The 23,023-nt window shown below is 43.9% G+C and overlaps 1 protein-coding gene across 1 annotated transcript in view; it reads left to right on the top strand.

Annotated features, from left to right (window-relative positions):
- LOC120034526 (alpha-1,6-mannosylglycoprotein 6-beta-N-acetylglucosaminyltransferase B-like) overlaps positions 1–23,023 on the top strand; it is a 90,220-nt gene that overhangs the window by 14,697 nt on the left and 52,500 nt on the right. The window contains exons 3-4 of the mRNA XM_038981118.1: positions 3,334–3,481; positions 5,972–6,081. Coding sequence (XP_038837046.1) covers positions 3,334–3,481; positions 5,972–6,081 — 258 coding nt within the window. The remainder of the gene's footprint in view (positions 1–3,333; positions 3,482–5,971; positions 6,082–23,023) is intronic.

Genomic DNA, 23,023 nt, shown 5'->3' with positions numbered 1-23,023 from the left:
GATCTGAGTGGGAATTCTATGTTGTATGTCTAGTTTGTCTATTTCTATGTGTTTGGCCTGGTTCTCAATCAGAGGCAGGTGTTAGTCAGTGTCTCTGATTGGGAACCATATTTAGGTAGCCTGTTTTGTATTGTGGGTTGTGGGTGATTGTTCCTGTTTCTGTGTCTTTGTCTTTGTGTGTCACCATACGGGACTGTTGCGTTTTCGTTCGTTTGTCCGTTTATTGTTTTGTTCTTTGTTTTCTAATTAAAATGGATAATCATCACGCTGCATTTTGGTCCCCCGATCCTTCTTACTACTCCTCCTCAGATAAGGAGGACGACGATCGTGACAGTCTGCAATGCATTGCATTTCAAATGCAATCTTGAGTGAATCTGTATTGTGACGCAGCCTTTGTAAATACATTAAGTTTTATTTATTTTTATTTCACCTTTATTTAATGGTAGGCTAGTTGAGAACAAGTTCTCATTTACAACTGCGACCTGGCCAAGATAAAGCAAAGCAGTTCGACACATACGACAACACAGAGTTACACATGGAATAAACAAACATACAGTCAATAATAGTAGAAAAAGTCTATATAAAGTGTGTGCAAATGAGGTAAGATAAGGGAGGTAAGGCAATAAATAGGCCATACTTGCGAAGTAATTACAATATAGCAATTAAACACTGGAGTGATAGATGTGCAGAAGATGAATGTGCAAGTAGACATACTTGGGTGCACAGGAGCAAAATCAATAAATACAGTATGGGGATGAGGTAGGTGGATGGGCTGTTTACAGATGGGCAATGTACAGGTGCTGTGATCTGTGAGCTGCTCTGACAGCTGGTTCTTAAAGTTAGTGAGGGAGATCTGAGTCTTCAGCTTCAGTGATTTTTGCAGTTCGTTCCAGTCATTGGCAGCAGAGAACTGGAAGGAAAGGCGGCCAAAGGAGGAATTGGCTTTGAATATACCTGCTGGAGCGCGTGCTAAGGGTGGGTGCTGCTATGGTGACCAGTGAGCTTCACCTAGCTAAGACTTGTAGATGACCTGGAGCCAGTGGATTTGGTGAATAGTGTGAAGCGAGGGCCAGCCAACGAGAGCGTACAGGTCGCAGTGGTGGGTAGTATATGGGGCTTTGGTGACAAAACAGATGGCACTGTGATAGACTGCATCCAATTAGTTGAGTAGAGTGTTGGAGGCTATTTTGTAAATGACATTGCTGAAGTCGAGGATCTGTAGGATAGTCAGTTTTACGAGGATATGTTTGGCAGCATGAGTGAAGGAGGCTTTGTTGCGAAATAGGAAGCCGATTCTAGATTTAATTTATTCTTCATATTGTAGAATGGATAGGCCGTGGGAGTGGGGAAGCAGTAGGATTGTCCCCTAGGTTCTGTGTTGTACTTAGCCCAGGGATTGATTGTTTAGTTAGATTAACACATTTTGGATGATGCTGATATGCTGACAGTATGGATCAGAGAGGCAATGGTGCTTGTACTTCCAACATGTCTGATTTAACGGGCAGTTCTCTTTGTCAATATAGCAGTTAGCCACACAACAGATCTCTATCACTGTCTGTCTGTCTGTTTGTCTGTCTGTCTGGTAATGTCGTTTACGAACATTCAATCAGTAAGGCTGGACTGAATGGATTGTCACTTTTCATTCATCTAGTCAACTCATATAATTCACATCACTATCTCACTCATCAGCATAGCCCAGGGCAACTCCAGTCCTCGGGGGCCTGATTGGTGTCACACTTTTGCCCCAGCTAACACACCTGACTCCAATAATCAACTAATCATGAACTTCAGTTAAAAATGCAGTTCGTTTAAATCAGGTGTGTTTGTTCGGGGTGGGGGGAAACTTTGACGCCAATCAGGCCCCCGAGAACTGGATAGCCGGTATTTATAGGGTAGTGCCTATAACATTACCTCATCAGTATAGCCGGTATTTATAGGGTAGTGCCTATAACATTACCTCATCAGTATAGCCGGTATTTATAGGGTAGTGCCTATAACATTACCTCATCAGTATAGCCCGTATTTATAGGGTAGTGTCATAATTTTACCTCATCAGCATAGCGTCAGGTCTCTCCTCTTCCTTTACTATTAGCAAGCGTGTGGAATGTCATTCACCTATTAACTTCACCCTATGATCATGGCACACTAAGGCAATTCCACCACGGTTGCTGATTAACCTATGGACTCACTTGTGCAATAATTACTTTAATCTCTTTCAACCAGTAGACCCCTTTCTGTGTTTGCAAACGTTGCCGCACGGTGGTCATGTGCGCAAGTTGTTTGCAGAACATGGGGTTCTTATAGAATGCCAGCAAAAAAAAGCCTCTCTTTACATGTTGCTTATGAGTGCATTTCACACTACTTTTGGATTATAATTGGATTTTAAGGCTTGTATGAATGTCCTGTTTAATATAATGTTTGTGTCATCATCGCAAACCAACTGCATTATACTTAGAAAACACTTCAACCTTAACCAGTATTGGTTAGCTTTTGCTACAGACTATATCAATGAGTGTTAGCATTCTAGCTAACAACTGCTGCATCCAAAATAGTTATTTTGCAAAGATCACAACCAAATATAATCTTAGCGACTGTTCAAGCAAGAATCAAAACATAATTGAAGGCATATGAGAACCCCAAAATGTTTTTTGTTGTTGTTCAGAAGTAATAAAAACAAATCTACGTTGAATAGGCGCAGATGGCGATGGCTTTCTGACTGCAGCCAAGCGTCTCGTGCGTCTATGCGTGAAGTCAGTGTGTCGTGTACTAGAAAAGGGTCTATGGGCATGAATCTCAAACCTTGCGTCTCCCACTTGCTGTTTTGCAGCAAGTCTTCCAACGACCTCCCCACCACCACCAACTGAAGGCCCGTCATCGGATCCCCGTTCTCCCAGTGGGTGAGGGGGTTTGATGCCAGCTGCCCAGCATAGGGCAACCTGTCATCAGCATCTGGCTCTGAGGAACATTCCTCTGAGACGAGGCCTACTACCCCAACTATCCTACTCAAAAATATTCAATAAAATTACATATTGTATTCAGTCTCTATTGTCATTCAGTTATGCCTGTACTCGATTTAACTGTATTTTGCTCTTCAGGGATGAATTGAAGGCAGTCAATTCAGATTTTTATTTTTATTTTTTTTAAATAAACATTGAAACATTAAAAAAAAAGTAGCTTCGAGTCCTCAGTTTTTAATAGTCCTCAGTTTGAGAAGTTTTTCCACATTTTGAATTGTTATTTAAGTTTACTTCCTGAATTGACAGCCTTCTAATTGAATTGACCCCAGCCCTTGTGCTCTTATCTGACCTACTGTATGTGTCTGTGTGTTGGCAGTGCTGGGAGGTCCAGAGTCTCGAGGGGGGCTGAGGAAGATCAGTGATATGCTGGAGGTCATCATGAAGAGGATGGATACTTTGTCCAAACTGGGCAACACCACCACAGACTCCCACAGACTGGATGAGCTCAGCTCAGCACTGGACAGGTAGGGTTCTGGGGTTTGGTAGCAGGCCTGCATATAAACAAATAATTGGAGGATATTTAAACTAGACGTTGTCTCGTTAGTCTCAACGTTTTCCTATCTATTTGCCCTGTTATTGGGTGGACATGGACAGTCAGACAGGGATGCTGCGCTACCAGACATGCAGAGGCTAACAACCTGGAGTTTGCTCTTCTGTCTCCATGGCAACGGACCTCTCTCATACATGGGGTTGAGAGGCTCCCTCCTGCCGAGGTTTGCCCATGTCTGACACTCTGGCCATCCCTTCTGGACATCCCTGCTCCTACACTCACTGTCTCACACCAGGAAAATAATCCCGGCTCAAACTATGCCTGAGAGTTAAGCTAACTGCCAGGATGCAGAGTTGTGGATGTTTGATATGTATTCTAACCACCAGAATAGACAGTATTGTTAGAACATAAATAACTCCCACTATTCACATTCTATCATGTACAGGCATCTAATTGGCTTCTTTGGGAGGTACTATAGAAATGATGAGGATTTTGTTCCTAAATGTTGTCGGAAAGAGGCCATTCATTGCTGTTTAAGTCAGCCTAACTGTAAGCGATTATGAAAAAGGGGGAGCATCTCTAGGCCTCAGCAGTTTGCCTTTGGTAATAAAGTCTAGTTTGCTTGGTGACCTGCTCAGAATTCAGCCAAGGTGCAGTTTAACAGATACAAACAAAGAACCCAGAGCCATTCAGAGTCAACTGTTAGGTATTTAAAAAGGAATCAGCCGTCTCTCTCTCTTTAATGCTGTATATGGTTCTCCAGGGCCAGACACCCATTGTAAATGTATTAGTGGTGTTCTATAGAGGGAGGACAGGATTATATGTCTGGCCACAGGAATGTTTCCTATACTGATCAGTCTGTGCTGCAGTCTGGTGCTGTGTAGAGGACAGCTCTGTCTGTGTCTGGCTCTCATCTGTTCTGACATGCTGCCTCATAGGAGGGAATAGGAAGTGATGGCTAACACTTGCCCGTAGGGTAGTACATGGTCAAGTGATATTAGAGGGGGATTTTACACAAAGTAATGCAGCATTTTAGACACACATACCACACCTATGCTCATACACGTATACCAAAAGCACTGGTCTAGACCATTGCCCATTTCTTCCAAAACAAAACCTCCCAACCATTCATTTAAATGCATATGTTAGATAAAGCTGTACAGTTTGAACAAAAGCAAAAGGCCAGTGTTGAACACTGTACAGTAAGCGTCATTGATATGACAGGGCTGTTAGACCCCAGGTATTGATTTGGCTCTGGTTGATACTCCCTGATAAACAGTGTCTTCAGCTCTGCAGAGTCCATCTATAGTACAGTAGTACTCCTTAAGACCAGCATCAATTATATTGGAGGGTCCTCAGCTTCCCTGACCAGGTCACAGCAGCCTTGGGAAGACCCCGTATAGAAGTAACAGATAGAGGCTGAATGGACTGGTGATAATTCTGTCTCGGAGGCCTTGCTTAACCTTGGCTATGCCCGTGAGAACATTTAGTCCTCCGTTCTCTACAGCACACACAGGAGCACTGTTCTTTTATACTGTGGGGCCCAGGTGGCTGACTGACTGCGTTGAGATTATACACAATCATCATGGCTCCATAAAGACAGCTGGAAATCTCTGTGCCTCTTTGGACCTTTATGATACATCAGCTAGGGCTGAGATTTCTGTCTTTATCGGAAGGGAGCCAAAGCAAGTTCAAAATGTTCACACTGCCATAATGCTTCAGCTTGGAGTTCCCTGGGCACCTTCCAGTTTTCACTGCTAGTGCCTGAGATAGCCCTGAACTCACAGCTATCTCCCTCTTTTTATTGCTGTCTCCTTTTCTCTTTCTTTCTCACTCTCTCTCTTTTTTTCTGATTGTTTTGCCAACACTAACATGGCAACAACAAGCCATGGCAGTCAGCTGCCATAAAAGGCATTTGCTAACAACCTAATTGCGCTCTGTTCTCAGTCTCCCAGGGACCTGCTTTAATGTGCTGAGTCACTTTTTCACCTCAACAAATAAATTGTGTCAGAGTTTAAAAGCTTTTTTATTTCACGCTCCAACCAAGTTCCACACAATTATCATTTCCTCTACTTGTTGAAGCTCTTCTCTTTTGGGAGGAAACAGTAAGCGTATACTGTAGGAGGGTGGACTTAGATGAAAGAAGAAGGCTTCTATGTTTCTTTTTCTAGATGTTTCCAGGGAGTTTAAGGATTGAGATAAAGGATAAAGATTGAATGTGCATTCCCACTGGGCACAGACATCAATTCAACATTTATTCCACGTTGGTTCAACATAATTTCATTGAAATGACTAGAAAAAAAAAAATAATTCAACCAGTGTGTGCCCGGTGGGTTGTCATGGGGAAAGAGATGGCAGAAATGATCAGTAAGAAAGAGAAGACATGCCTAACACTTAATTCACCTGTGCCTGCATGTGCCCTATTGATGATCATTCCCCTGTGTGTGTGTGTGTGTGTTGGCAGGATCCAGCCGATTGGTCTGGTGGAGAGGATCCAGGCTATTGCCCAGAACATGTCTGACATGGCTGTGAGGGTGGAGCAGATCCTACAGCGCAGCATGGCCACCAACAGAGGTACAAGAGACACACACACATCTGACCACTCTTCACATTTGAAAGGTAGTTGTATATGTCTGCCACACTGTAAGACCCTATTGAACATGACAGGCAACATTTATGACAGTACTTCAGATGATGAGTCTCCATTCATGTCTTTGTAAAGAGAGCTACGCTGCAGGAGGGCTCTATCTCCCTGTCTCAGCATAATTATAAATAACGCTACATGATGTTCAGTGTATGCTGATGAATTCCCCTCTAGTTAAGAAGATCTGAGACTGTCAGATTTCTTCTATTAGCTGTCCTCTGCTCAGTTCATTGTGCTCCTGTTCTCTTTGAGCAAGAGATACAGCTACTTACATGCAAAGCGAGACTAACTCCACTAGCCGACACATTAGAAAGCCAATTATAGACTTTACATATTGTCATTATTTGCCTTGTCATTGAGTAAAGCAGACATGTCCTATTCTGTAGAGACTGTTTTTACTACCAGAACCTAATCCCCTGGCTAATTTAGTGACACCGCTAGTGATAGCGCTCCACACTGTGACTGCTGTAGTTATAATGGTAATCAAACAGAATGGCTGCTAATCCTTTGTCTGTGATTGCGCTCACCCAGGCTTGGCGGCACACTGGTAGAGGAACAGCTTCCGCTCTCTTTAATTAGGCTAATTGGAGCTGGCTGCCGACGAGGAGGGAGGGAGGGAGGGAGGCCGGGGAGAGAGGGAATGAAGGAGTGATACTGGGGAGAGAGGGAATGAAGGAGTGAGACTGGGGAGAGAGGGAATGAAGGAGTGAGACTGGGGAGAGAGGGAATGAAGGAGTGAGACTGGGGAGAGAGGGAATGAAGGAGTGAGACTGGGGAGAGAGGGAATGAAGGAGTGAGACTAGGGAGAGGGGGAAAGAAGAAGTGAGACTAGGGAGAGGGGGAAAGAAGAAGTGAGACTAGGGAGAGAGGGAATGAAGGAGTGAGACTGGGGAGAGAGGAACGTGGGGGAGATAGGGGATGTTATTAATCAAGCCCACGCAGTGTTGTCTATCCACTGTTCTCAGTAGGCATCAGAGATCAGCAAGGGAAGCCAGGCTTTCAAAAGTGGCTGATAACTAACCCAACAGTCTGTCTAACGCTCTGTTCTATCCCCATGGCCAGGAGAGTTAACTAACCCAACAGTCTGTCTAACACTCTGTTATCAACCGAAACCTGGTCAAATCCAACATACCATAACCCTAGATCCTCTTTCATTACCTTTATGCAATACTTATCTCGCTCCGGATTGCAGTCAAAAGCCCTCACCTTCACTATACTCCACCTTCGTCCATACTGAGTATGTGGATTTATATAAATCAAATCAAATTTATTTATATAGCCCTTCGTACATCAGCTGATATCTCAAAGTGCTATACAGAAACCCAGCCTAAAACCCCAAACAGCAAGCAATGCAGGTGTAGAAGCATGGGAATTGGGACATATATCCTAGTAAACCAACTCTAGGGATAATATCTTGACCTAATATTTTAGCTTATTTATTACAATAATTTTTTTAAATGAGTAGTTCATTATCACATAGGCCACTAGGCCACGACATCTTTCCTATCCTGCCTAGGCCACTGGGCCATCAATAGGCCACTAGGCCCTCATCCCTCCGGTTGATACCTGGCTCCGCCCATGTATCAATCTTGCTGCATCTAAGCAATGACTTAGGTAAAATAGAGAGGTTCCCTTTGTGCCAAATTCCTCTTTTGTCAACGGCCCCCATCTTAACCCATCTAGTAAATTCCTTAACTGGGGCTCGAAGCTGACTTTCCTTCAGTAATTCTGTGTGTATACTAACTTGTGAGAATCTGTGTGTGTGGGTGTGGCTTTCCGCCAGCCCTTTTTGCTTCCTCTTCTGCCTTTCTGTTCCCAATGCTGACGTAGTCAGTGCCTTTCGTATGTGCTTCGCATTTACAAATCGCTACCTTTTCTGGTAATAAGACTGCTTCTAGCAAATTCAAAATTAGCTTTGCATGTGTAATGGGTTTACCTGCCGTAGTGATCATACCCCTGTTTCTCCACTGAGCTGCAAATATATGGACGGTGTTAAAAGCCTAAGCACTATCAGTATGTATCGTAATGCATTTACCCTTCCCCAATTCCCAAGCCCTGGTAAGGGCAACAATTTCAGCTTGTTGAGCAGAGTAATTTTTTGGTAATGCTCCAGCTTCCAACACCTCAGTAAGAGTCACTATTGCATAACCAGTGGCATTTGAGCCATCTGGGTTCTTTCTAGAAGACCCATCAACAAACATAGTAATTTCAGCATCTGGCAAAGGCAATCAGTTAGATCTGGTCTGGGGAGAACTACTTTCTCCGTCCCTGCAACATAGTCATAAACTGATTCTCCGCCTCCCTTGTCCATATAATTTTGTCTTTTGCTGCCATAGTCCTACCATAGATCAAATCACTAAGTATCCCTGTATGTAATGCGAAGTGTGGGACCCACGCCCTACAATAGTTTATCGTTCTCAGAAAACTCAATGATTCTGGATCACCACAGATGCCATATATCCCTGTCAACTTTCTACTTATTTAAATAAAAATATTCTAATGATTAAATAAAGCCAAAACGAATGCTAAACATAGCATATGTTTTCTGTACTAATGAAATCTCTCCTTCGGTAGTCCATTGTATTTTATCTAACAATAACATGGAATAATCTTAAATCAGTCTCATCAATAATTTTATATATGTTGCATTATCTAAACATTGACTTAGGTAATATTAGTAAATTATCCTTATGTCTGACCTTATCATGTAGGAGTGCCCCTTTCATTCTCTTTATGTCCAATTCTCCCTGAGGGGCGTTCATTCATGTCTATCCTGTATCAATTCTCTGTCAAGTGTCTTATCTACTTTAAGAGTTATCTGGGCTGCTTTGTATGGTCTTAGATATATATGTGCTTGTCTATGTAAACAGTAACCTTTCTCTCCTTTCTTATTTCACAGGCACTGGTCAATGCTACTATTTCGGCCTGCTGTGTCGAATAATTTCTGGGCAATGTTTCCTTGTTTAACACCTTAGTTCCAGAAACCAACTAAGTTTTCATTCCCCCTTTTGTCTCCCCTCAGTAACCGTGACCCAGTCTGTGTCACTCCTATCTTGCTGATTTCCTGGCCCCCCTTCCCCACCTTCTCCTCTCTAAACCCAAACCTTCAAGGTCTCAGCAGTGCGGGGAGGACTCCTCCGTCTGCCCTTCCTCCTATCTGTCTGTCGCACTTTCTCATAACAGTCTGTCAATTATATGGGTTGTTGCCAAATCTTGACTAAGTGTCTCACTGTCTGAACTGATAGATTTTGGACAAATGACCTGTCTATGGTGGCCATCTCCAAAGTAATTACATAGGAAATGGCCCTCCCCTGAGGCTGATCAGACCCCAAAGGAAAAAGCCATGATCGAGGTCAAGACTCATACCACCCTTTTACAGTCGTGTTACTCAATTTATATATTCCCAGAACATTCCCTTATCAAAAGAATTAACGTGTTTAATTAAAACTCAGAAAATAAAACTTCTCATATTCCACATGTGTGTACCCCTTTAAGATTTCGTGTCTATAGGAAAATGGAAATTTCCTCAAACCCAAAGGCTAAAAACAAACACAACATATCCAGGCCTTTTCAATTTTGGTAGAAACATGCCTCTATCTCACTCACTCGCTCCCTTCAAGATTACAGTCCGTCTGCGGACAGTCTCCCAAAATTCTTAATAGGAATATCCTGCCATTAGATACCCACAACTGTGATTAGCGTGCACTGTCCCTTTAAAAGAAAATTAACTAACCTGCAATCCCCTTTACCGACCGGACATGGTTCCACTTAATGGAAACAGATTATAATGTTTACTTCTTGTTCAAATTCACTGGTGTTACCTAAACAATCAAACCAAAAATCAATAACCGGGAACTATCACAAAACTTTTACGATTCAACTATTCAGACCTCCCTCTCTTACAGCCAAATATAGCCCAGTGAGCCCCACCAACCAGTGATGCCCACCTAGTAATTTTGTTGCTAGATTTAGCATATTTTCAGACTACCCTGACAAATTTAGCTACTTTTTGAAAATGTATTTGGAAATTTTCGCAACTTTTGAAAAGTGACTCAAAGCTATAATGCACGTATTTTCCCTCTCAATGACACAAACAATTTTCTCTGTCCCACCCTCAGTCACAACCTCATTGCCTGGCTGCAAAAGTGCATTGTGAGTGACGTCAGAAGCAGCCCGTGCCCAGGCAGCAGCAATTTCAGCGAATTGCAAATTATTGTTGGCTGACTGCAACAGCAATAGTATGGGTTCGACAAGCCAAACCCAAGGAATATAGTTGGTCACGAATGTTTGATCTTGAACAGAACTTACAACATCAATCAATATCTCTCAATCAAAATTGTACTGCCAGCAGTACAGAAAAGAGTGGGAGTCTGTATCCCAACAACTGTCAAATCAATTTGAGTAACGTTATTGTGCATTCTACGTAATGACACAGTTTTACGCTATTACGCAAACATACTGTCACGTTCTGACCTTAGTTCCTTTTTTATGTCTTTATTTTAGGTTGGTCAGGGCGTGAGTTGGGGTGGGCATTCTATGTTGTTATTCTATGTTTTGTTCTGTGTGTTATATTTCTATGTGTTTGGCCTAGTATGGGTCTCAATCAGAGGCAGGTGTCGATCGTTGTCTCTGATTGAGAATCATACTTAGGTAGCCAGTTTTCCCACTATGGGTTGTGGGTAGTTATTTTCTGTGTCTGTGTTTCACCATACGGAACTGTTTCGGTTGTTTGTTCGTGTTTTGTGTTCATTTGATTTATTAAAAATCTAATTATGGACACTTACCACGCTGCACATTGGTCCGATATTTCCTACTCCTCCTCAGACGAAGAGGAAGAGCACCGTTACACATACCCCCTACTCAAACCGAGCTCCGCTTTAAGTCTATCGCAAGAGCGAAATACAACTTTCCAACTTTCTCCACTCCAAAATGTAAAAGTACCAGGTACTTCGCTAAATTTATAACGTATGTCAGTTAATCCATAAGAATAAAAACATTCGATGGGCACAACTATCGTAATTATCTCTCCGTTATTATTTAGAATTCATTAGATTTAGGTAACTGTCTCTTCTATGATTCAGCATTTTAAATACGACTCCGGTCTCAAAACATTATTCCATCAGATCATTTAGGCAACATAACGTATTACATCGAAATCGCCTCCCTATTTTTCTGAATGGCTTAGTCTTTCAATTGAACCTAAACAAGCTTTTAAAACATTCAGTTTATATCTTAAACAAACACTGACTAACCGTATCTCTCCCGGGCAAAAGCTATAAATAGTTGAATTACAATCATAATGAATTTTAGTCTATCGGTGCATAGGCTGAGATACGAACCCGAGTCTCTCGCGTTGTAAGGCAAGAGTTCCACCCCTCGACCACCATCACTATTGGAATGACGGAGCCTCCCCGCCAACAACCCTATTATTAGAATTGTCTGTAGTCGCAAACTCCGGCACCGAGACAATTTTCCAGAAAATAGCCCTAATTTAAAGGTCCAAGCTTTTCCCCAGCAAGGATCTTCCTTACTCTCTCTCTCTCGTTGTCTCTGTATCTACAGCCCACTGTAAAACTACCGCTGCCCCCTGTCCTGGGGTCCCGTCTCCTTTTACAACCGCACAAACCTTTCCTACTACCTGTCTGACCTTTTTCTGTCTCATCTCCATATCTCTTATGTATCTGCTTTATAAGCGATTCTAGCTTTTTTACATCTAGACGTCCATCAAATTCATACTTCTTTCTACATTTTTGACCGAAATCAATATTTCTTTAAACTTTTAACTTCATATAACGCTTGTCTCCCGTTAAATCCGGAACCTCCTTTGAGGATTTACCGCCCATTGTTAGTAGAACATTATCTCTATGTATCTCACACTGGATGTGTATGTCACTACTCCCTATGTGTGTGGGTCTATATTATGCTCATAATCTATGTGTATCTTTTTTTTAAATTTTATCCCATTTTCTCCCCAATTTTTGTGGTATCCAATCGCTAGTAATTACTATCTTGTCTCATCGCTACAACTCCCGTACGGGCTCGGGAGAGACGAAGGTCGAAAGCCATGCGTCCTCCGAAGCACAACCCAACCAAGCCGCACTGCTTCTTAACACAGCGCGCCTCCAACCCGGAAGCCAGCCGCACCAATGTGTCGGAGGAAACACCGTGTACCTGGCCCCCTTGGTTTGCGCGCACTGCGCCCGGCCCGCCACAGGAGTCGCTGGAGCGCGATGAGACAAGGATATCCCTACCGGCCAAACCCTCCCTAACCCGGACGACGCTATGCCAATTGTGCGTCGCCCCACGGCGCGAACCCAGAGACTCTGGTGGCGCAGTTAGCACTGCGATGCAGTGCCCTAGACCACTGCGCCACCCGGGAGGCCCTATGTGTATTTTTTTGACCTGTGTATGTCTATATTAGGTCTCTATGATCTATGTGTGTGCTCTTTTTCCCGTTATCCTATTCCTATAGTTGCTCTCCTGACTATGTGTGTGTCTCTTTATGCTCACAATCTATGTGTATCTCTTATTTCTATTCTAGGGTATATTTACACACTCTATGTGTATGTGATGTTTGATGTGTGTTTCTCCTTTCTGGAAACTTTATCTATAGAGTTGAATGTCGATCGGACATTAGGTCTCACCCGTACAACTGTAAGCCATTACCCAGGGGCCGTAAACCCCTAGTTAACATCCCATTCTGTCGTGTCATAGGACTTTTAAAGTTAATATCTCGTATCTTCACTCTGCTATATTAGGCTTCCCTTCCTTTCTCCATTTTTGGACTTTATTTCAGTATTGAATAGGTTATCTTGTTCGCATAGAATCACCTTCCTTTCTCACCAAGCCTAGTTTATATCCACACCTGTTTTAATATATCTATCGCTACTTTTCATAGTCTCAGACTACTTCCCATATACAGATAGACTACTAGGTATTATGACTTTATTTAGGTATGTCTTTTGAATGGGGTCTATGGCTAATTTATGCCAGTTAACCATAAGTTATCCTATTTGTACAAAACGACCGTCCTATCTAACAACACTTATTTAATTTCCCTACTTAACAAACCTTGCAGGCCGTCACAAAGGTGGCCGGATCTATTATTAAGTTAGTTTTATCTGTGGTAGTGCACCTTACCTCAGGTCATCGCGGACCTGTCTCCTATCGATTTTGGTTACAACACAAAGTAAACCTAGTGAATCTGTTTAGAATAATCAAGCACCTATTATTGATTAATTCTAAGCATTTTTAGAACATCCAATCCAAGATATCTTAAATATTTCCCCCCAAATTCGTAAATAAAGATTTACTGACCTGTCTTGTAGACTGGGAAAAGCAATGTAGGTTGGATCCCGTCACCGTCTCTGCCGACCTTAGGTATATACCGGCCTGTTATGGAACCCCAATGTCAGGGGACAGGTCTTTAATTTATGGGTCAATGACCCGCCCGTGCACGATATTACGGCGTGGTACCGTCAGACGGCAGGGACAGATATTGAGATCAGGCTCGAAGGACCAATTCTTAGGAGAATTAAGTTCTCATTCTTTAACCAATTCAATTATATGACTCAGTCTGCTATATAAGGATTTGTAGGATACTGATAGAAATAAAAACAGACAGAGGCCCAGTCTACAAAAGTTAAATGTTTATTTACGGGAACGTTCTGCCAATCATTACATGTACATTGGTTTATGTACCTCTCATTTCGTCATAAATGTCCCTCCTCCTCTAATGACAATGATAATATAGTTTACAAGTCCTTCTCATATATTGCCTGCCACCTGTTGTACAATCTACTACAAGCCCAAGGTTTCGCCCCTCCCTGGGTGGGGAGACTTCCTTCCCTATTATCAGTTCCACAGTGGTCACAAGATGTCTGACAGTTCCTTGCCTGCTAACAGTCCCTCTTTCTTATGGACGAACATTCTTCATCAGACATTATATAATTCTGTTAGTTATAATTCTACGTTAAATGTATACATCATTTAGTCATTATTCATAAAAATCCCATCACACTAACCCAACAGTCTGTCTAACGCTCTGTTCTATCCCCATGGCCACTAGAGTTAACTAACCCAACAGTCTGTCTAATGCTCTGTTCTATCCCCATGGCCAGTAGAGTTAACTAACCCAACAGTCTGTCTAATGCTCTGTTCTACCCCCATGGCCAGTAGAGTTAACTAACCCAACAGCCTGTCTAACACTCTGTTCTATCCCCATGGCCACTAGAGTTAACTAACCCAACAGTCTGTCTAACACTGTTCTACCCCCATGGCCAGTAGAGTTAACTAACCCAACAGTCTGTCTAATGCTCTGTTCTATCCCCATGGCCAGTAGAGTTAACTAACCCAACAGCCTGTCTAATGCTCTGTTCTATCCCCATGGCCAGTAGAGTTAACTAACCCAACAGCCTGTCTAATGCTCTGTTCTATCCCCATGGCCAGTAGAGTTAACTAACCCAACAGTCTGTCTAACACTGTTCTATCCCCATGACCAGTAGAGTTAACTAACCCAACAGTCTGTCTAACACTCTGTTCTATCCCCATGGCCAGTAGAGTTAACTAACCCAACAGCCTGTCTAACACTCTGTTCTATCCCCATGGCCAGTAGAGTTAACTAACCCAACAGCCTGTCTAACACTCTGTTCTACCCCCATGGCCAGTAGAGTTAACTAACCCAACAGTCTGTCTAACACTCTGTTCTATCCCCATGGCCAGTAGAGTTAACTAACCCAACAGTCTGTCTAACACTGTTCTATCCCCATGGCCAGTAGAGTTAACTAACCCAACAGCCTGTCTAACACTCTGTTCTATCCCCATGGCCAGTAGAGTTAACTAACCCAACAGTCTGTCTAACACTCTGTTCTATCCCCATGGCCAGTAGAGTTAACTAACCCAACAGCCTGTCTAATGCTCTGTTCTATCCCCATGGCCAGTAGAGTTAACTAACCCAACAGCCTGTCTAATGCTCTGTTCTATCCCCATGGCCAGTAGAGTTAACTAACCCAACAGTCTGTCTAACACTGTTCTATCCCCATGACCAGTAGAGTTAACTAACCCAACAGTCTGTCTAACACTCTGTTCTATCCCCATGGCCAGTAGAGTTAACTAACCCAACAGTCTGTCTAATGCTCTGTTCTACCCCCATGGCCAGTAGAGTTAACTAACCCAACAGCCTGTCTAATGCTCTGTTCTATCCCCATGGCCAGTAGAGTTAACTAACCCAACAGTCTGTCTAACACTCTGTTCTACCCCCATGGCCAGTAGAGTTAACTAACCCAACAGTCTGTCTAACACTCTGTTCTATCCCCATGGCCACTAGAGTTAACTAACCCAACAGTCTGTCTAACACTCTGTTCTATCCCCATGGCCACTAGAGTTAACTAACCCAACAGTCTGTCTAATGCTCTGTTCTATCCCCATGGCCAGTAGAGTTAACTAACCCAACAGCCTGTCTAACACTCTGTTTTATCCCCATGACCAGTAGAGTTAACTAACCCAACAGCCTGTCTAACGATCTGTTCTATCCCCATGGCCAGTAGAGTTAACTAACCCAACAGCCTGTCTAACACTCTGTTCTATCCCCATGGCCAGTAGAGTTAACTAACCCAACAGTCTGTCTAACACTCTGTTCTACCCCCATGGCCAGTAGAGTTAACTAACCCAACAGTCTGTCTAATGCTCTGTTCTACCCCCATGGCCACTAGAGTTAACTAACCCAACAGCCTGTCTAATGCTCTGTTCTATCCCCATGGCCAGTAGAGTTAACTAACCCAACAGTCTGTCTAATGCTCTGTTTTATCCCCATGGCCAGTAGAGTTAACTAACCCAACAGCCTGTCTAACGCTCTGTTCTACCCCCATGGCCAGTAGAGTTAACTAACCCAACAGTCTGTCTAATGCTCTGTTCTATCCCCATGGCCAGTAGAGTTAACTAACCCAACAGTCTGTCTAATGCTCTGTTCTACCCCCATGGCCAGTAGAGTTAACTAACCCAACAGCCTGTCTAACACTCTGTTCTATCCCCATGGCCACTAGAGTTAACTAACCCAACAGTCTGTCTAACACTGTTCTACCCCCATGGCCAGTAGAGTTAACTAACCCAACAGCCTGTCTAACGCTCTGTTCTATCCCCATGGCCAGTAGAGTTAACTAACCCAACAGTCTGTCTAACACTCTGTTCTATCCCCATGGCCAGTAGAGTTAACTAACCCAACAGTCTGTCTAACGCTCTGTTCTATCCCCATGGCCAGTAGAGTTAACTAACCCAACAGTCTGTCTAATGCTCTGTTCTATCCCCATGGCCAGTAGAGTTAACTAACCCAACAGTCTGTCTAACGCTCTGTTCTATCCCCATGGCCAGTAGAGTTAACTAACCCAACAGTCTGTCTAATGCTCTGTTCGATCCCCATGGCCAGTAGAGTTAACTAACCCAACAGCCTGTCTAACACTCTGTTCTACCCCCATGGCCAGTAGAGTTAACTAACCCAACAGTCTGTCTAACACTCTGTTCTATCCCCATGGCCAGTAGAGTTAACTAACCCAACAGTCTGTCTAATGCTCTGTTCTATCCCCATGACCAGTAGAGTTAACTAACCCAACAGTCTGTCTAACGCTCTGTTCTATCCCCATGGCCACTAGAGTTAACTAACCCAACAGTCTGTCTAATGCTCTGTTCTATCCCCATGGCCAGTAGAGTTAACTAACCCAACAGTCTGTCTAATGCTCTGTTCTACCCCCATGGCCAGTAGAGTTAACTAACCCAACAGTCTGTCTAACACTCTGTTCTATCCCCATGGCCAGTAGAGTTAACTAACCCAACAGCCTGTCTAATGCTCTGTTCTATCCCCATGGCCAGTAGAGTTAACTAACCCAACAGCCTGTCTAATGCTCTGTTCTATCCCCATGGCCAGTAGAGTTAACTAACCCAACAGTCTGTCTAACACTGTTCTATCCCCATGACCAGTAGAGTTAACTAACCCAACAGTCTGTCTAACACTCTGTTCTATCCCCATGGCCAGTAGAGTTAACTAACCCAACAGCCTGTCTAACACTCTGTTCTATCCCCATGGCCAGTAGAGTTAACTAACCCAACAGCCTGTCTAACACTCTGTTCTACCCCCATGGCCAGTAGAGTTAACTAACCCAACAGTCTGTCTAACACTCTGTTCTATCCCCATGGCCAGTAGAGTTAACTAACCCAACAGTCTGTCTAACACTGTTCTATCCCCATGGCCAGTAGAGTTAACTAACCCAACAGCCTGTCTAACACTCTGTTCTATCCCCATGGCCAGTAGAGTTAACTAACCCAACAGTCTGTCTAACACTCTGTTCTATCCCCATGGCCAGTAGAGTTAACTAACCCAACAGCCTGTCTAATGCTCTGTTCTATCCCCATGGCCAGTAGAGTTAACTAACCCAACAGCCTGTCTAATGCTCTGTTCTATCCCCATGGCCAGTAGAGTTAACTAACCCAACAGTCTGTCTAACACTGTTCTATCCCCATGACCAGTAGAGTTAACTAACCCAACAGTCTGTCTAACACTCTGTTCTATCCCCATGGCCAGTAGAGTTAACTAACCCAACAGTCTGTCTAATGCTCTGTTCTACCCCCATGGCCAGTAGAGTTAACTAACCCAACAGCCTGTCTAATGCTCTGTTCTATCCCCATGGCCAGTAGAGTTAACTAACCCAACAGTCTGTCTAACACTCTGTTCTACCCCCATGGCCAGTAGAGTTAACTAACCCAACAGTCTGTCTAACACTCTGTTCTATCCCCATGGCCACTAGAGTTAACTAACCCAACAGTCTGTCTAACACTCTGTTCTATCCCCATGGCCACTAGAGTTAACTAACCCAACAGTCTGTCTAATGCTCTGTTCTATCCCCATGGCCAGTAGAGTTAACTAACCCAACAGCCTGTCTAACACTCTGTTTTATCCCCATGACCAGTAGAGTTAACTAACCCAACAGTCTGTCTAATGCTCTGTTCTACCCCCATGACCAGTAGAGTTAACTAACCCAACAGTCTGTCTAATGCTCTGTTCTATCCCCATGGCCAGTAGAGTTAACTAACCCAACAGCCTGTCTAACGATCTGTTCTATCCCCATGGCCAGTAGAGTTAACTAACCCAACAGCCTGTCTAACACTCTGTTCTATCCCCATGGCCAGTAGAGTTAACTAACCCAACAGTCTGTCTAACACTCTGTTCTACCCCCATGGCCAGTAGAGTTAACTAACCCAACAGTCTGTCTAATGCTCTGTTCTACCCCCATGGCCACTAGAGTTAACTAACCCAACAGCCTGTCTAATGCTCTGTTCTATCCCCATGGCCAGTAGAGTTAACTAACCCAACAGTCTGTCTAATGCTCTGTTTTATCCCCATGGCCAGTAGAGTTAACTAACCCAACAGCCTGTCTAACGCTCTGTTCTACCCCCATGGCCAGTAGAGTTAACTAACCCAACAGTCTGTCTAATGCTCTGTTCTATCCCCATGGCCAGTAGAGTTAACTAACCCAACAGTCTGTCTAACGCTCTGTTCTATCCCCATGGCCAGTAGAGTTAACTAACCCAACAGCCTGTCTAACGATCTGTTCTACCCCCATGGCCAGTAGAGTTAACTAACCCAACAGTCTGTCTAATGCTCTGTTCTATCCCCATGGCCAGTAGAGTTAACTAACCCAACAGCCTGTCTAACACTCTGTTCTATCCCCATGGCCAGTAGAGTTAACTAACCCAACAGTCTGTCTAATGCTCTGTTCTATCCCCATGGCCAGTAGAGTTAACTAACCCAACAGTCTGTCTAACACTCTGTTTTATCCCCATGGCCAGTAGAGTTAACTAACCCAACAGTCTGTCTAACACTCTGTTCTATCCCCATGGCCAGTAGAGTTAACTAACCCAACAGTCTGTCTAATGCTCTGTTCTATCCCCATGGCCAGTAGAGTTAACTAACCCAACAGTCTGTCTAACACTCTGTTCTATCCCCATGGCCAGTAGAGTTAACTAACCCAACAGTCTGTCTAACACTGTTCTATCCCCATGGCCAGTAGAGTTAACTAACCCAACAGTCTGTCTAACGCTCTGTTCTACCCCCATGACCAGTAGAGTTAACTAACCCAACAGTCTGTCTAACACTCTGTTCTATCCCCATGACCAGTAGAGTTAACTAACCCAACAGTCTGTCTAACGCTCTGTTCTACCCCCATGACCAGTAGAGTTAACTAACCCAACAGTCTGTCTAATGCTCTGTTCTACCCCCATGGCCAGTAGAGTTAACTAACCCAACAGCCTGTCTAACACTCTGTTCTATCCCCATGGCCAGTAGAGTTAACTAACCCAACAGTCTGTCTAACACTCTGTTCTACCCCCATGGCCACTAGAGTTAACTAACCCAACAGCCTGTCTAACGCTCTGTTCTATCCCCATGGCCAGTAGAGTTAACTAACCCAACAGCCTGTCTAACACTCTGTTTTATCCCCATGGCCAGTAGAGTTAACTAACCCAACAGTCTGTCTAACACTCTGTTCTATCCCCATGACCAGTAGAGTTAACTAACCCAACAGTCTGTCTAACGCTCTGTTCTATCCCCATGGCCAGTAGAGTTAACTAACCCAACAGCCTGTCTAACACTCTGTTCTACCCCCATGGCCAGTAGAGTTAACTAACCCAACAGTCTGTCTAATGCTCTGTTCTATCCCCATGGCCAGTAGAGTTAACTAACCCAACAGTCTGTCTAACACTCTGTTCTATCCCCATGGCCAGTAGAGTTAACTAACCCAACAGCCTGTCTAACGCTCTGTTCTACCCCCATGGCCAGTAGAGTTAACTAACCCAACAGTCTGTCTAACACTCTGTTTTATCCCCATGACCAGTAGAGTTAACTAACCCAACAGTCTGTCTAACACTCTGTTCTATCCCCATGGCCACTAGAGTTAACTAACCCAACAGTCTGTCTAACGCTCTGTTCTATCCCCATGGCCAGTAGAGTTAACTAACCTAACAGTCTGTCTAACACTCTGTTCTATCCCCATGGCCACTAGAGTTAACTAACCCAACAGTCTGTCTAACACTCTGTTCTATCCCCATGGCCAGTAGAGTTAACTAACCTAACAGTCTGTCTAATGCTCTGTTCTATCCCCATGGCCAGTAGAGTTAACTAACCCAACAGTCTGTCTAACACTCTGTTTTATCCCCATGGCCAGTAGAGTTAACTAACCCAACAGCCTGTCTAACGCTCTGTTCTATCCCCATGGCCAGTAGAGTTAACTAACCCAACAGTCTGTCTAATGCTCTGTTCTATCCCCATGGCCAGTAGAGTTAACTAACCCAACAGTCTGTCTAACACTCTGTTTTATCCCCATGGCCAGTAGAGTTAACTAACCCAACAGTCTGTCTAACACTCTGTTTTATCCCCATGGCCAGTAGAGTTAACTAACCCAACAGTCTGTCTAACACTCTGTTCTACCCCCATGGCCAGTAGAGTTAACTAACCCAACAGTCTGTCTAATGCTCTGTTCTATCCCCATGGCCAGTAGAGTTAACTAACCCAACAGTCTGTCTAACGCTCTGTTCTATCCCCATGGCCAGTAGAGTTAACTAACCCAACAGCCTGTCTAACGATCTGTTCTACCCCCATGGCCAGTAGAGTTAACTAACCCAACAGTCTGTCTAATGCTCTGTTCTATCCCCATGGCCAGTAGAGTTAACTAACCCAACAGCCTGTCTAACACTCTGTTCTATCCCCATGGCCAGTAGAGTTAACTAACCCAACAGTCTGTCTAATGCTCTGTTCTATCCCCATGGCCAGTAGAGTTAACTAACCCAACAGTCTGTCTAACACTCTGTTTTATCCCCATGGCCAGTAGAGTTAACTAACCCAACAGTCTGTCTAACACTCTGTTCTATCCCCATGGCCAGTAGAGTTAACTAACCCAACAGTCTGTCTAATGCTCTGTTCTATCCCCATGGCCAGTAGAGTTAACTAACCCAACAGTCTGTCTAACACTCTGTTCTATCCCCATGGCCAGTAGAGTTAACTAACCCAACAGTCTGTCTAACACTGTTCTATCCCCATGGCCAGTAGAGTTAACTAACCCAACAGTCTGTCTAACGCTCTGTTCTACCCCCATGACCAGTAGAGTTAACTAACCCAACAGTCTGTCTAACACTCTGTTCTATCCCCATGACCAGTAGAGTTAACTAACCCAACAGTCTGTCTAACGCTCTGTTCTACCCCCATGACCAGTAGAGTTAACTAACCCAACAGTCTGTCTAATGCTCTGTTCTACCCCCATGGCCAGTAGAGTTAACTAACCCAACAGTCTGTCTAATGCTCTGTTCTATCCCCATGGCCAGTAGAGTTAACTAACCCAACAGTCTGTCTAACACTCTGTTCTATCCCCATGGCCAGTAGAGTTAACTAACCCAACAGCCTGTCTAACGCTCTGTTCTACCCCCATGGCCAGTAGAGTTAACTAACCCAACAGTCTGTCTAACACTCTGTTTTATCCCCATGACCAGTAGAGTTAACTAACCCAACAGTCTGTCTAACACTCTGTTCTATCCCCATGGCCACTAGAGTTAACTAACCCAACAGTCTGTCTAACGCTCTGTTCTATCCCCATGGCCAGTAGAGTTAACTAACCTAACAGTCTGTCTAACACTCTGTTCTATCCCCATGGCCACTAGAGTTAACTAACCCAACAGTCTGTCTAACACTCTGTTCTATCCCCATGGCCAGTAGAGTTAACTAACCTAACAGTCTGTCTAATGCTCTGTTCTATCCCCATGGCCAGTAGAGTTAACTAACCCAACAGTCTGTCTAACACTCTGTTTTATCCCCATGGCCAGTAGAGTTAACTAACCCAACAGCCTGTCTAACGCTCTGTTCTATCCCCATGGCCAGTAGAGTTAACTAACCCAACAGTCTGTCTAATGCTCTGTTCTATCCCCATGGCCAGTAGAGTTAACTAACCCAACAGTCTGTCTAACACTCTGTTTTATCCCCATGGCCAGTAGAGTTAACTAACCCAACAGTCTGTCTAACACTCTGTTTTATCCCCATGGCCAGTAGAGTTAACTAACCCAACAGTCTGTCTAACACTCTGTTCTACCCCCATGACCAGTAGAGTTAACTAACCCAACAGTCTGTCTAACGCTCTGTTCTATCCCCATGACCAGTAGAGTTAACTAACCCAACAGTCTGTCTAACACTGTTCTATCCCCATGGCCAGTAGAGTTAACTAACCCAACAGCCTGTCTAACGCTCTGTTCTACCCCCATGACCAGTAGAGTTAACTAACCCAACAGTCTGTCTAACGCTCTGTTCTACCCCCATGACCAGTAGAGTTAACTAACCCAACAGTCTGTCTAACACTGTTCTATCCCCATGGCCAGTAGAGTTAACTAACCCAACAGTCTGTCTAACACTCTGTTCTATCCCCATGGCCAGTAGAGTTAACTAACCCAACAGCCTGTCTAACGCTCTGTTCTACCCCCATGACCAGTAGAGTTAACTAACCCAACAGTCTGTCTAACGCTCTGTTCTACCCCCATGACCAGTAGAGTTAACTAACCCAACAGTCTGTCTAACACTGTTCTATCCCCATGGCCAGTAGAGTTAACTAACCCAACAGTCTGTCTAACACTGTTCTATCCCCATGGCCAGTAGAGTTAACTAACCCAACAGCCTGTCTAACGATCTGTTCTACCCCCATGGCCAGTAGAGTTAACTAACCCAACAGTCTGTCTAATGCTCTGTTCTATCCCCATGGCCAGTAGAGTTAACTAACCCAACAGTCTGTCTAATGCTCTGTTCTATCCCCATGGCCAGTAGAGTTAACTAACCCAACAGTCTGTCTAATGCTC

The sequence above is a fragment of the Salvelinus namaycush genome, chromosome 41 (genome assembly GCF_016432855.1).
Source record: "Salvelinus namaycush isolate Seneca chromosome 41, SaNama_1.0, whole genome shotgun sequence".
Taxonomy (NCBI): domain Eukaryota; kingdom Metazoa; phylum Chordata; class Actinopteri; order Salmoniformes; family Salmonidae; genus Salvelinus; species Salvelinus namaycush.
The sequence above is the reverse complement of the archived record's forward strand: the minus strand, read 5'-3'. Positions and strand labels throughout refer to the sequence as shown.